Source organism: Colias eurytheme, chromosome 25 (genome assembly GCF_061535395.1).
Source record: "Colias eurytheme isolate Ceu_HAF_F1 chromosome 25, ilColEury1 Martin Lab GWU primary, whole genome shotgun sequence".
Taxonomy (NCBI): Eukaryota; Metazoa; Arthropoda; class Insecta; order Lepidoptera; family Pieridae; genus Colias; species Colias eurytheme.
The window spans coordinates 4167810-4181894 of record NC_143004.1 but is presented as its reverse complement, the minus strand read 5'-3'; the positions used below and the strand labels follow the sequence as shown (position 1 = coordinate 4181894).

At 32.7% G+C, this 14085-nt stretch overlaps 1 protein-coding gene across 1 annotated transcript; it reads right to left on the bottom strand.

The window, feature by feature from the left end:
- Nucleotides 1-4359: 4359 nt before the first annotated feature.
- LOC149897558 (uncharacterized) lies at nucleotides 4360-9275 on the bottom strand. Its single transcript, XM_090116078.1, has 4 exons — nucleotides 9176-9275; nucleotides 7278-7432; nucleotides 5002-5150; nucleotides 4360-4488 (listed from the first exon to the last, which is right to left on the bottom strand). Exons 1-4 carry the CDS (start codon nucleotides 9265-9267, stop codon nucleotides 4411-4413), a joined length of 474 nt encoding a protein of 157 aa, XP_089972204.1. The 5' UTR covers nucleotides 9268-9275; the 3' UTR covers nucleotides 4360-4410.
- Nucleotides 9276-14085: the final 4810 nt, after the last annotated feature.

The following is a 14085-nucleotide window of genomic DNA, read 5'->3' as shown; positions in this document are numbered from 1 at the left end:
GATACCGCTACCCATGGTGGTAGCCAAGAAGCTTATATCTAATACACTGGAGATTGCGCTATGAACGTTGGCTTGTCACGGGAAGGCACGACCTTGAATGACGCCTGGTTGTTCTTTTGTCCCTTTCACACCTAACTTGGCAAGTTGGTGTGAAAGGGACAAAAGAACAACCAGGCGTCATTCAAGGTCACACCTTCCCGTGACAAGCCAACGTTCATAGCGCAATCTCCAGTGTATTAGATATAAGCTTCTTGGCGGTAGCCGATACTGCTGTATGAATAGGCCTTTAATTGCACCTACTTAAAGCATATTATGTAGCTAGAAAAATTCGTAAATAATTATTTAATTTAAAGATTCATATAGTAAAATATTGTGTACTTTTTATCAAATTGAAATTGATAATTCTAATTATAAAATAAATATAGATTTAAAATAATAAGATTTATATCAAACGTAACATTCAAACATCAAACAATTATCATATAATTGTTGTTAATTTTGGCCTTTATCTAAAAAAATATTTGTGTTAAATACATTCGTAACTTTTTACGTTACTTGGAAGAGCGAAGCTACAACACTGCTTATTAATATCTACCAACTGATAAATATAATATCCGATATTTATCGAAAAAAATATATTTAAGAACACTGAAAATATTGTTTCTCACTTGCTCTACTTTTTAATACAACAAAATATTATGTAACTCTTTGAGATAAAGGCATGAATTATTTACAAATATTTTGCATTACAAAATAATTTTTTAAACTGTATGTAGGTATGTTTTTTTTATTTAATCTTAAATCTAATTAAGTATATTGTTAAAGTAAATAATTTCGTTATCTGCTATGTATATTGTAATTTGTATTAATAGTAGGGGAGCCCAGGATGCTAAATGTGGATTTACTCGAGCGTCACGGGAACCTATTAGAATTGGTAGATTAGACCATAGCGAGAAAAAAAGGTCCTATAATGTTTTCACTTTTAGCGGTGGGGAAGGGTTTTTTGATTTTTTTAATTTAAAAAAGAAAAAAATTGGCTTGGAAATACTCAAGCGCGTTAGATATTGATATTTTGCATGCTCCAGGACGTCACTGAAAAAAAGTATACGTTAATCTGACGATTTAAGTGGCGATTTAATCGCTATGAAGAAAGGGTAAAAAATTAAAGTAATATTATTCGAGCGCGTCAGATTAATATATGGGGGGGTTAATTACAATATAAGAAGTCCCCATTTCGCTAATCTGACGATTCGAGCTCAACCTTAGGGAATTATGGATTATTCAAATTTTCCAGCGGGGCCCCTGAGCGCACCCACCAACCATAACTGCTCATATTGACTAGAGGTACTAATGAATAGCTAAGGTACCGTCCCTTATAGTAATCTGACGCGCTCGAGTAAATCCCAAAATCCCCTCTTGGGCTCCCCTACTATAAGTTTTGAATTGTTTTTATATACGTTATTTATATAGATGTAGAGTATGTATATAAAATGCTATAAGTATATTGTTTACATTAGAAATAAAGTTTTCAAGAATATCATTTGGTTTTATTTTTAAACTACCTACCCTTTTAATATCATATATCCTTAGCCTATACAGGGTGTCCCAAAAAGTAGTGATGAATGGAAGCTGGGAGGTAGAGGACATAGAGGGCTATCCGTATCACCCCCTGTATGTAATGCGATTTATCGTATTTTCGGAGTTATGACGTTTTTTTCAATCCTTCACCTATCGCCGAGTACGATGATATTTTCACTCATGGTGACGTCAATTATTGCGGAAGATGCTTGATTTTTTTGTGTGCTAAGCTGAAAGATAGGCGATTTCCGTATGGTAACATTTACTATACACATTATATTTCACTATAGAAAAAATCGGAACCATTGTAATAATTTTTAAGAATACTTTCAGCCAGTATATCATCGCTTTTATACCATCAAAATCATATAATTTCCATTCTGTGTTTTAACAAGATCAAAATCGGTTGAGTAGCTTTAAGCGCGTCACACACGGTGAAGATACTATATTTTATTATAATTTTTATTATATTATTATTTATTGCCCACAAAATTTCGGATCATTTGTAACAGGATGGCGGTTCTACAGGGGTCTTAGTACGCAATGACAAAAAGAAAAATGATGGTCAGAACGCTGATACCGGATATCTTAAGATACTGTAATATTTTATATTAAATATAAAATAATAATAAATATAAAATACTGTAATATAAAACATTTTCACCGTGTGTGACGCGCTTTAGGCAAAGACCAACCTGACACATGTACACTATCAACTTAGGATTTCTTAGGACAATTCTTTCATTATGATTGAATTCTTTCACAATAGTTGCCTTGTTCATAAAAAGTAAATAATTATAATTTTCAATGTTCCCAATGTATTAAGTAAATAATATAGTCTAGTTATCTAAACTTTATAAGTATTTATTCAATAGAATAGGACTATAGGCAAAGTCGTAAACTCAGAATTCCAGACGGCGTAAATATTTGTGTTTGTTTTCGGTATTTGACTTGAGGCTTACATCTCTAATACTAACAATCTTAAGACTAGGAATATATTATGTACATAATATTATTATTTATTACGTAAGTATTAATGAGCATTGGTTAATTGGTTTTATATATCACTACATAGTATAAAATAAAGTCGCATTCTCTGTCTCTATATGTCCATATGTATGCTGAAATCTTCAAAACTACGCATCGGATTTTGATGCGGATTGTTTTAATAGGTAGGTAGAGTGATTCAAAAGGAAGGTTTTAGTATATAATTTATTAGGTTTTAGACAAAGCGAGCGAAACTGAGGGTGGAAAGCTAGTATGTTATATAGAATAGTCAGCAGTAGTGGTAGTAATAGAATAGTTAAGAGGGTTTACGCGGTCCGTGCGCTGTTTGGCTCAAATATGTGATTTTTCAAACCAGATTGTCCATCAACCACTTATCTTACAAACATATGAATTACTAATAATTTTAGGAAATTTTATTGTCTATGTAGTTAGTTAAGAGTTTTTTTCAATTAATACAGTATTTCTGAATACCATCAAGATAACTGAGCCGATGATTACTTGATTTCACTTTTAGTGTCAATTTCGAAGCTAAAAATATCTGAAATTGCTGACAGATCTAACACACAATTATTTTTAACTAACTGCAAAAATCCTTATTAAAATAGTTAGTTAAAAGATTTTTTTATTTTGGACTCCTAACTTACGAAATTAAAATCCGAACAATGTGAATTTTTTTAGAAATTATAGTCGACAAAATGATTATTTTCACCAAGATATTTGACTTTATTGAATATAATTTATACATATTGCAATAAAAGAATGTCTTACTTATAAGATAAAATTTAAAAAATCAACTAAGGTACCTCTATTATTTTTCTACAAATTTTTTTAAAGTACTATAAAACACTGCGCGCGACCCGATTAAAATCAGTCGGCAGCGAGCCTTTCCAGAGAGAGGACATGTTGCTCGGCGCTCTCCTGCGGACCTATGCTGTTCATAGTAAAAGGATAGCGCAAGCCGCGATCTATCGTAATAGATCGCGGAGTTTTTGACTTGCGTTAAATAGAATATGCGCTTTTAAGTGTTCAGAATTTTAAACACGGGTTTGAAATATCCTTACTAATATTATAAATGCGAAAGTATGATTGTGTGTTTGTTTGTCTTTGTTTCATGTAGCATTGTAATCATGTTATGATATGATTTTTGACCTGGAGATAGTAGTCTAAACTCTAAAGACATAGACTAATTTTAACAGGGTGAAATATCTCGTTACTACGGAAATTCATTTTTAGATTTTTTTACATTTAATGATATTATGTAGGCGTGTCGCGTGATATGAGTATGAAATTATGTTTCTGTCACTTCAAACGAAATTATATTACATACAATAATATATTTGCAAATATAATTTTCAAAGTTCAATGACCTTTGACCTGAGACACCTAAGAGATATCATTTACATATTACTAAGTTACGATCTCTAAAAGATAGTACCTACTAATTTTATATGTAGAAATAATATTACATTCGCGTATAAATTTCAACAATGATGCCTTATATTTGATAACAGCACAAAATACCTTACAAGTTGCCTACATTGTAGGTTAAAACCCTAATGTAAGTTATCATTATAATTGTTAGGTTAAGTAAATGTCGTAAGCATTAGAAATACTTAATTAAAATTAGTTTCTAATATTATTTCAGTTTTCCCAAACACATTTCAGCATTGAACAATGCCTTAATACTCGTTTTTACTCAAATTTGACGCATTTTAAAGGTTACAATCTTATCCTTATAATAAATATCTTGCTCAAAATAAAACACTCAAGTAGCTGTATTCAATATTTAATGGAAACAACAAAGCTCACAATGAAACAGTAATTTCAATACGATTGCTTTCTCAGTAGGCGCTTCGTCTTCTTTCTTTTTGTACTACTCGTCGACTGTTGTGGTTGTAAGTTCTGAAACGTAAATATGATTTCATGAATGTGTTTGTTTTGGATGTAGACGTCGCGGTAACAACTGGGCAATGTTGAGAGATTTAAAAAAAAGTTATTTGACTAGTAAATACGTAGTATGTATCTGTAATCACCGTGAATGTACCTAACAATAATGTCAAAAATTATTATGAAATCGATGGTTGCCTAGATTTGTTATAATGTATATAATTAATGTTATTTCTAATTTATTCAATTTAATAATATCTAGGTATTATTCTGCTAAATTAAGAACTACAATCAATATATTATACAGTCGCCTTCACGTATCTATACGTATCTATACGTATCTATACATATAACGTTGCTTTCATAATATTACCTATCATAATGCTAGTAGCTAGTAGTTTTAGCTTTGTCTAAAACCTAATAAATTATATTTAGCCTTCCTCTTGAACCAATCTATCTATTAAAAAAACCGCATCAAACGCGGAAAGCGACTTTGTTTTATACTATGTAGTGATTTCCTATACTTACACTAACATTCTTCCTAACAACGATAGCCACTCCACCGCCCCTGCCAGGCTTGGAGCCTGCGGGTCGAGGCACCCGCCCCACGAAGCAGCGGTCCTTGGAATGAAGGATTCGGCTTGATTCACTCTCTTCGTCATCATCTGATGCTGTAGCTAAAATAGGAGACCTGAATTATTATTTTTAGACATTAAAAGAAAGTAAAGCATCTGTAATGCTATCAGTGTTAATAGTAACATCGGATGACCCATCTATCGCTATATTTCTCATAAAATATGTGCATTGTAATAGACATTAAAAAGCGTGGCAGAATGTATGTTTTTATTGTAAATAAAAATTTCTGTTCGAGTTTCCCCCATAGAAACTGCTATCCGAACTTTATTATGATTTCAAATGGGCTTCTGAAATAATTTGACATACGAAGGGATAGCGATCAAATGTCTGCCTATTAAATAAACAGAAACAAACAAAGTTAAATAAATAAATGATTAAGTTGCAAAAGGCGATCTCAATTCGTCGAAATTTTACTTTTTCTACATAAAGATATGAAGAAGGCAATCCTATGTCATTTTTATAACAAGCAAAGTGCGGCAACTTCAAAAGACCTTGAGAGCTTGAATAATTTTGTCTGAGGTAATTGTAAGATTTATTCTAGAAACGTCTCAGTTCTGTTTAATGTATAGGAACTTTTATTTCTGCTGAGTAAAATCATGGTTACCAACTGGGCTCAATGAAATTGTAGGCTCCTCTTGAAGTAAAAAGACAAGCCCTTTAATTGATACAAATCTTATAAAATTAGTTTAGCTTCCTAGCAAACGTTTTCGTGTATACTGTACATACTCAGTTTGTTATCATTATTATTTATTTTTTGTATTTAACAAGAAATATCCCAACTACGAATAATGTAATTTCTCGACAACGTTACGTCCTTTCGTTATCATTGCCTGAAAGAAACTCACTTAGACAAACATATTTAATGCAAAACTTAACTCTACTTTTGTTTGTTTGTTACAACGCTATTACCTACCTAAAGCCCTTTATTGTAAAAACAGGAATGAATTATTACACAAAGCGTGACAAAAGAAAATAAATAAAATTAACGTCCCTTCTCGAGTGCTACAGCCTACAAGTACCACTTTCTTTGAAGATCAGCCGTAAGGCATTAGCATTTTAAATTCATTTCGCTTGTATTTTTTACAATTTTATATGTTTCCGCCCTCTACCTTTCAATCACAATTTACAACAACCCACCTAAGGGTCAAGCCGCTTGGAAGGTCAAAAGTCGTCCATGACTTTATCAAGATATCTTAGAACTGAGCTAATTATATGATATATATTTTTTAATAGATAAAAATCGATCACGATGCGGGATCTAAACTCGCGGCTTTCGCCAAAATTTAAAAAAATTATATTTATAAAGCATTTGAATGCCATAAAAGCAAAATATCTAATAACCTATATGGTTTTATTTAAATAACTATAAAAGAGAATATTATAAGATTCATAATACATATTTTAATATGATTATACATAATATTACGGTTGATTGAAACTCCATGTCCTTGTCTCTATGATCTACATATTTAGAACTATTGAATACTTTCATGAAATAAATAATATCAATAGTTCTGACTCTATGAAACGATTTGATTTTGTGACATGATCTTCCCGAACTTTTCGATCTGAAATCGGATACGCTTTCACTGGGCAGCCATCCTTATCCTAATAATGATTGATTGACGTTTACATGCGGGTAGTTGTTTCACATACATGTCACTCGGGTCAGACAGCGGGATCCCAGTTAAGACATAATATGTAATATGTATGTCACTTGCGATTGCTATTTACTAATGTTTCGTATACTTTCATGCTAGTAATTATATGATGACGAAGTTACAAAACACATTCAAAAGTTTTTGGGTTTGCTACGCTTTAGAGAGTACTTGCTCTCTATCTTTAGTTATTGAATTTACCTGCTAGCTTATGATCTAATTTATAATGCAGAATCACACACTCCCACGCTCCAACATACAAAACAATACTGCATACACTCATGTTCCCTGTGCTTTAATAAAAAGCCCCCCACACACACACAAACACGCACGCATGTCTCTCTCTCCAAAAAAACAAAACACTACATACACACGTGTCTCGTATGCTTTAACGTATATAGCGGACCAAACACACACACACACACATGTCCCACGCTCCAAAAAAATAAAACACTACATAAACATGTGTTTCGTATGCTTAAACACACACACTCATGATTCAATACATACACTCATGTTCCGTATGCTTCAAGATCCCGCGCAGCTTCTGCCCAATGCGCTGGCTGCTGCGGCTACGGCTGCGCAGCTCGCTGTCATCGGGGTCCGACTTGCTGTGGACCTTGCATTTCTTCTTGCGCAGGTTGCCGCCCGTGTACTTGAGGATGCTGAAAATTATCAATTATTATATAATTATGTATTACGAGCATGTATAATAATAAATAAATAAATATTAAGTATGTTAGGTAAAAAGTGAGTTATAATAATATATCGTGTGATAGGAGACTTTAAATATTAAATTTTACTTTACATTAAATTAATTCATAATGAACTGCTAGTAAATATATAGATGTGATAGCTAATCAATTAGAGATGTTTTAAATAAAATATATAAAGTATTGGGTAATCAGACGGACATAGAGCTAGAGCATTCTTTCGTGATCTTTTAGTGTAAACGAAAACTCGTATTCAGTGTTTTTCTGTAGGTACTAGAACATTGCATGTTTGATCTAAATGCAACTCTCTAATTCAGATTTTGTATACGCCTACTTTAGATATTATGTTTGCATTACTATCAGCTCTCGATATAAATATAATAATTTTGAATTAACCAAAAATGCAAGAGATATTACAACTTTCTAAGCACGAAATCACTAAGGAATACTGAAAACAGTTTCAGAAAAAGGGGCAGGAACCTTCATAAATTCCAAGTTAGTTGAAACGGAATAATAAAGATTTGTTTATTGCCAGTCGTGGATATAGTTACGGATACCTTTAGTTCACTTCTAATAGCCCTTAAAAAGGTTTGTGGAGTTGGGATAACAAGATAAGAGGCAGATTAAGCTGATGAAAGGGTTTTACGGGTTTCATAACATTAGCAATATCTACAACTAGCAAAGTTTGTAGGCAAGAATACGAATTCGTATTCAATATTAATGTTAAAATTATTTTTCTACCAGGTTGCCTGGCAGAGATTTCTGTGTAGCAATAAGGCCGTCTATTTTGGAAAATATTTTACCTTAATTAGATTGTACTAGATTTCCTTACATTGTTTTGTACAATAAAGTATTATAAATAAATAAATGGTATTCTAACCAAAGAAATACATATAAAGTTGAAAGTAAATTTCCAACTCATCATTTTTATTGTCCTGTTTGTCATTGAATCAAATGAACAATAAAAACATGCCAAAAATGATAAAAGTTAAGGAATTTTAGGAGACAGTGCCGGCCACATTGTGGCAATCAAAACTTTTAACTCAATATAGCATGAAAATATCAATAACTTGAGATTGTGAGACAACGGATTCTGCTTAGTTAGAAGATAAATAGCATAGCATAGTATAAAGAAGATGGTATAGAGGTCACGGATACAACATTGTATTATACCAAATAGATTTTATGAATAACAAAGGTTTCAAAGTTCAGACTTCTATAAATCTGCGTTGATATAACAATTTGCTCTATACTTTTGTTGGTTGTCGTATTAAAATCTTTATGAAGTGCATTTACTTTCTATGGATTTATAAGAATTATATAGATACTAGATTTCCGCCCGCGGCTTCGCCCGCGTTTTCAAAGGAAAACCCGCATAGTTCCCGTTCCCGTGGGATTTCCGGGATAAAACCTATCCCATGTGTTAATCCAAGTCACCCTCTATATGTGTGCTAAATTTCATTGTAATCGGTTCAGTAAAACGTTCAGTTGTTACGTGAAAGAGTAACAAACATTCATACATCCATACAAACTTTCGCCTTTATAATAGTATTATAGATAGTCCTTATGACAACGAGAAAAAACTGCTTTCTTAAAATGTGTACAAAATTTATCGTACAGAATAAAGCTATAATTAAAAAAAAATAACCTTAAAAGTACTTTAAATTATTATATTATCTAGGAAATAACACTTACGATAATTTCTTCTTCTTCTTTATATTTTCAACTGAACTTGATGTGTCCTCTGTTTCTTCAGACTCAGTGTAGAGATAAGGCAACTTTCCCATTTTTTGAAATCGAAACAATTTTAAGCTTTTAGTGAATTATTACTATGAAGTTACTATGTATGTGTGATCATTGTTGATCTGAATTTTATTTTTTATATTTTATTAATACAAAGACACATTACTACACCATGTTGTATAAGTTTATCTGACAATCTAATTTTTTTTAATATTGATATGTCGAAGTAGGCCTGAAACCTGGTAGGCGTGAAAGGTTTTACGACAAAAACCTCTTTCATTAAAAAATTTAAATAAAAAAAATAAAGACTGGTGAAGACACGGTGAAGACCACAGGTGAAGACCTTGGCGAAGACAAAATAATATAATATGAGTAATATGATATCTCACTTAACTTGAACAACCTGAATATATAATATTATGTTCCTTGTTTTCTATTAGGTAGCTGTAGAGAATGTTAGCTGTTCATGAAAACAAGAAATTAAAGACAAGACTTCATAAAGCAGGATATACCATGGCTCAAAATTACGATCAAAATAATACATACACTCAATATTTAGATATTGAGTGTATGTATTTTTTTCATTTTGTATAGCTATAATCTACAAGACGTAACTAGAAACACGGTCCTTGCAATACGTATCTAGACCACAGAACACTTACTATTGAAAATCTCAATATTTATAAGCACCAAGCCAAGTGAAACATATGTTTATACGTGTTGCGGTAAGACCCTGTATCAAGAGACCTGAATAGAATCTCAGATGGCCGACCGACCACCGACCACGAGAGAAATACGATTTAATTCAATGTTACAGATTGTTTTACTATAGATGCCACCTATTGTTAGTATTATTAAATAATAAACATAAGTAAAAAAGGGGTGATTTTGAATAAATATCTTTTAATGTGATATTAAATTTCAGTTTCAAAAACACACTACATAATGATTCCACTTGGTTCTTATTGTTCGACTTCTGAATAAACTTTTTAAGGTATTACGTATCTGCCTACATGTTATACTTTCTCTTGGTGTTCAATACAAAAATAATATATGTATAATGTATATAGGTACCTATTCTATAAAATACTCTGCTCGTTTTCCTATATAGTGCACTCTGAAACCATTTTCAAGCAATAAGCTTATGCTGCGCAAACCTCTACCGTTAGACTACTCTGTAAATGGACGATTACATAGAAATCGTATGTTCACCCAGAGCAAGTTAGATTTCATGAGGTGTTACTAATGTAACCGTAATGTGTGCAGCATGTTGCAAAATACACGATCACAACCGCAATGTCCATATTGTCGATAAACATTTCTAAATTGTGCATATAATCTTTGTAATAGAGATAAAAAAATAGAATGGAGATTAAAGGAAACCAATATAGTCTAAATCTACTTCTGGCTTTGTAAATAAATGTTACAAGCTATGGTTACAACTTACAAGCTATGTAATTATACTACTGAATCGATAACAATGAAATTTGATATGTAGGTAGCTGAAGACCCAGAATAACACATAGGCTACTTTTACCCGAAAATCCCACGGGAACGGGAACTATGCAGGTTTTTCTTTGACTAAGTAGAGAAACTCATAAGTAGAGAAACTCATAAAATTTCCTTTAAAAATATATCCATATACGGCCTAGGAAATCTATTATTCTAATACCTAACTGTGGGTCTGTGCAACAAGTAGGTCCCAACTCCGAGCAAGTGATTTGCATCTAACGTCACGTAACGCCAGGTGTTATCGCTAAAACATGTCACCTGGATTTATTAGACGTCTTTGTTCCAGTAACTATCATACAGATTGCAGATAATTATTTTGATCTTACGGGCATTGGGTAAAACTTATTTAATACTAGCGGTCCGCCCCGGCTTCGCCCGTGGTACGTGTTTACGTTTTCTCTACATAAGAACCATCCTCGTACTTCAAGGAATATAATAAAAAAAGAATTATCGAAATCGGTTCAGCCGTTCTCGAGTTATGCGCTTACCAACACATTTTGCGATTCATTTTTATATATAAGAAGACTAGCGGTCCGCCCCGGCTTCGCCCGTGGTACATGTTTACGTTTTCTCTACATAAGAACCATCCTCGTACTTCAAGGAATATAATAAAAAAAGAATTATCGAAATCGGTTCAGCCGTTCTCGAGTTATGCGCTTACCAACACATTTTGCGATTCATTTTTATATATAAGAAGAAGTAGATTATACCGATTACAATATCGATAACAATGAAATTAGGTATGTAGATTGTAGGTAGCTGAAGATCCAGAATAAGATATAGGCTACTTTTTGTCCTGGAAATCCTATAGGAACGGAAACTATGCGAGCTTTTCTTTGAAAACGCGCGCAAAGCCGCGGGCTGATATCTATTATAGTAGTATCTATTTACTGAAGTTATTTATTACTTTTAGAGTTAGGAACTAAAAGGAACAAATGAAGTTGATCTTTGAGTCAAGGTACGTTTATATGAAGTCTTTAGAGACAAACATCATTAATGTTTCCAAATCCGAGCTTCTCTCTCTCTCAGCAAAAAATATTTTAAAGAAACAAATGATCACAACTCCACCAAATTCAAAGCTCAAAGACTCAAAATGCAATTACTCCCCACGAGCCGTCAAATCGCGTCAATCAAAGGGAAATTCAGGGTTTCTATACCTACATTTCACGTTCTTTAGAGTTACCGTTATGTCTTATAGCAGTATTACTTCCAGTTTGGGAAAGTGATGGCGCTAGAACTATATAGCGCTGTCCTCTTTCCACACTGGAAATAACATTGCTGTAAGATCATGGTACGGGGGCTTGTCTCTCAACTGAACTCATAAGCAATTAAAGTCTACGCTCTGTAACGAACAACTAAACTGACAACATGAAGTTTATTATTGTTTGGCATTTTGAAATCTTAATCTTAGCAGCTTGAAATAAATTGTATTTGATGGGAAGGGATGCTTGAAATTTTTCAGGAGTAAAATATGTGATGAGATAATACCTACTTAATCTTCGTCTTAGTGCTTTCATATTGATTTTGTTTGGAATTGCAGACCAATGATTTGAAGAAAGTGATTCTTACCTGCTTGTACCTGTGAATGCGTTGAACTGATGAGCAAACATCACAGACCTGGTGATAACTGCTAATAATTAAACATTAGATATTCCGCATATTTTGATTAATATTTCATTAAGGAATTTCTGTATTTTTTTAAACTTGCCTCACGTTACTTTTATTTTACAATTTTGAAACAACTATTTACGTACTATTAATTATTGTGGTCTTGATTTATTGTATTACAGCGAGGAAAGGGTTACCCATAATTTAAGGCATGGTCAAAACTCTTAAATAACATGATCGGCTTGTTACGTAAAAAATGGAGGTGTGAACATAGGATCCCGGATCTAACCTTAAGGCACTTGACGGGATAAGCCGAAGCCATAAATTTCAACGGTGTCTAGGAAAAATTAATGGTAGGATATCAGTTGAATCTTTTCTTAGCACTGCATAAAACTCTTTAGAATAATAGGCACTGTAATATCGAAATCTTATTATATTCGTGATTTTGGAAATAATATGTTCCAAAAATACTTTGAATTCTTCGATTTTGTGATTTTTTTTCAAAAAAGCGCTAGTTTTCCTTAACTAAGCAACTAAGCAACGTCACACTATAAAAACAAATCTGATTTCGATTTATTAAACTATTACTATTTATTACACTTTTCTAAGTATCCGATCAAAGAAAAGGGATACATACAATGAAAACGATTCGAAAGAAAGGTTCGAGACAGAACACTAAGAAATAGTTTTTGTCGAAGAAGTTTAACATTTGAATAGGCAAAAGACTTTATTTTCTTTCCACAAAAATAAACCCGACCCTTACGAAAATGTGAATATTATACGTACTAACTATTCAGTAATCTGTGATGCGAGATATTACGCCAATATATAACCAGGTTATTTCAGAGCCGAACTATAAACAGTGTAGAATAAAGCAGGTGGCAGTGCCGTAGTTAGACAAGTTAGACAGGCGGACTAGTCGGGACTTAGTAGTATAATTAATGCGTTTACCGTACCACGTAAACAAATATTGTTGGAGAATTTAATTATGCGAGCTGTGTTTAGTTGGATCCGCTCAAGCGAATGGGATTCAATTGCACGCAGCAAGACTGCTTTTACGGGTTAAGTAACGGATTCGTAGAAGCAATGTTTCGTAGTCACAGGTTTCGTAGCATGATTATTTCTGGGTATTTCACGTAGGTAATGTTGTCTCAAACTAATACAGCTCGTTGACGTACACGTACATAAACATAATAATTTAAAGTGCTTCTGGGCGTGTGTTTTTCACTGAGCTCCTATTAAACGGCTGTACCGATTTTAATAAAAATAAGTAGGTAGGTACTTAATCATTTGGAATCGAGAATTATTTAAAATTCCAAATACATGATAAACAAAACGTTCATCATAAAAATACACAGCTTACTAGCCGCTACTTACATTTCACTTTGTAAGATTCTAGAGAAAGCTTATTTTCACTATTCAGGTTTACAATAGCCAAATACTTATACTAACTGTAGAAGATTACTTAAAATATAAAGAGTATTTTAGTCACATCTTTCCTGGGAATAACTTAAAAGTGATCAATGGAGGAATGATAGAAATCCTCGCTTACTTCATCAAAAGCATTTTGTTAATTTCAAACTAGAATTATTAAAATAAGAACAAAAACAACTATCTCTGTACTGAATGCCGTCCATAGTTTACAGGGATATTAAACAAATTGTTCACAAGGTATTTCATTTCGTTCCTGGAATCCTGGATGGCACAATATTATCGTACATTTGGAAATATGTGGATTTCCA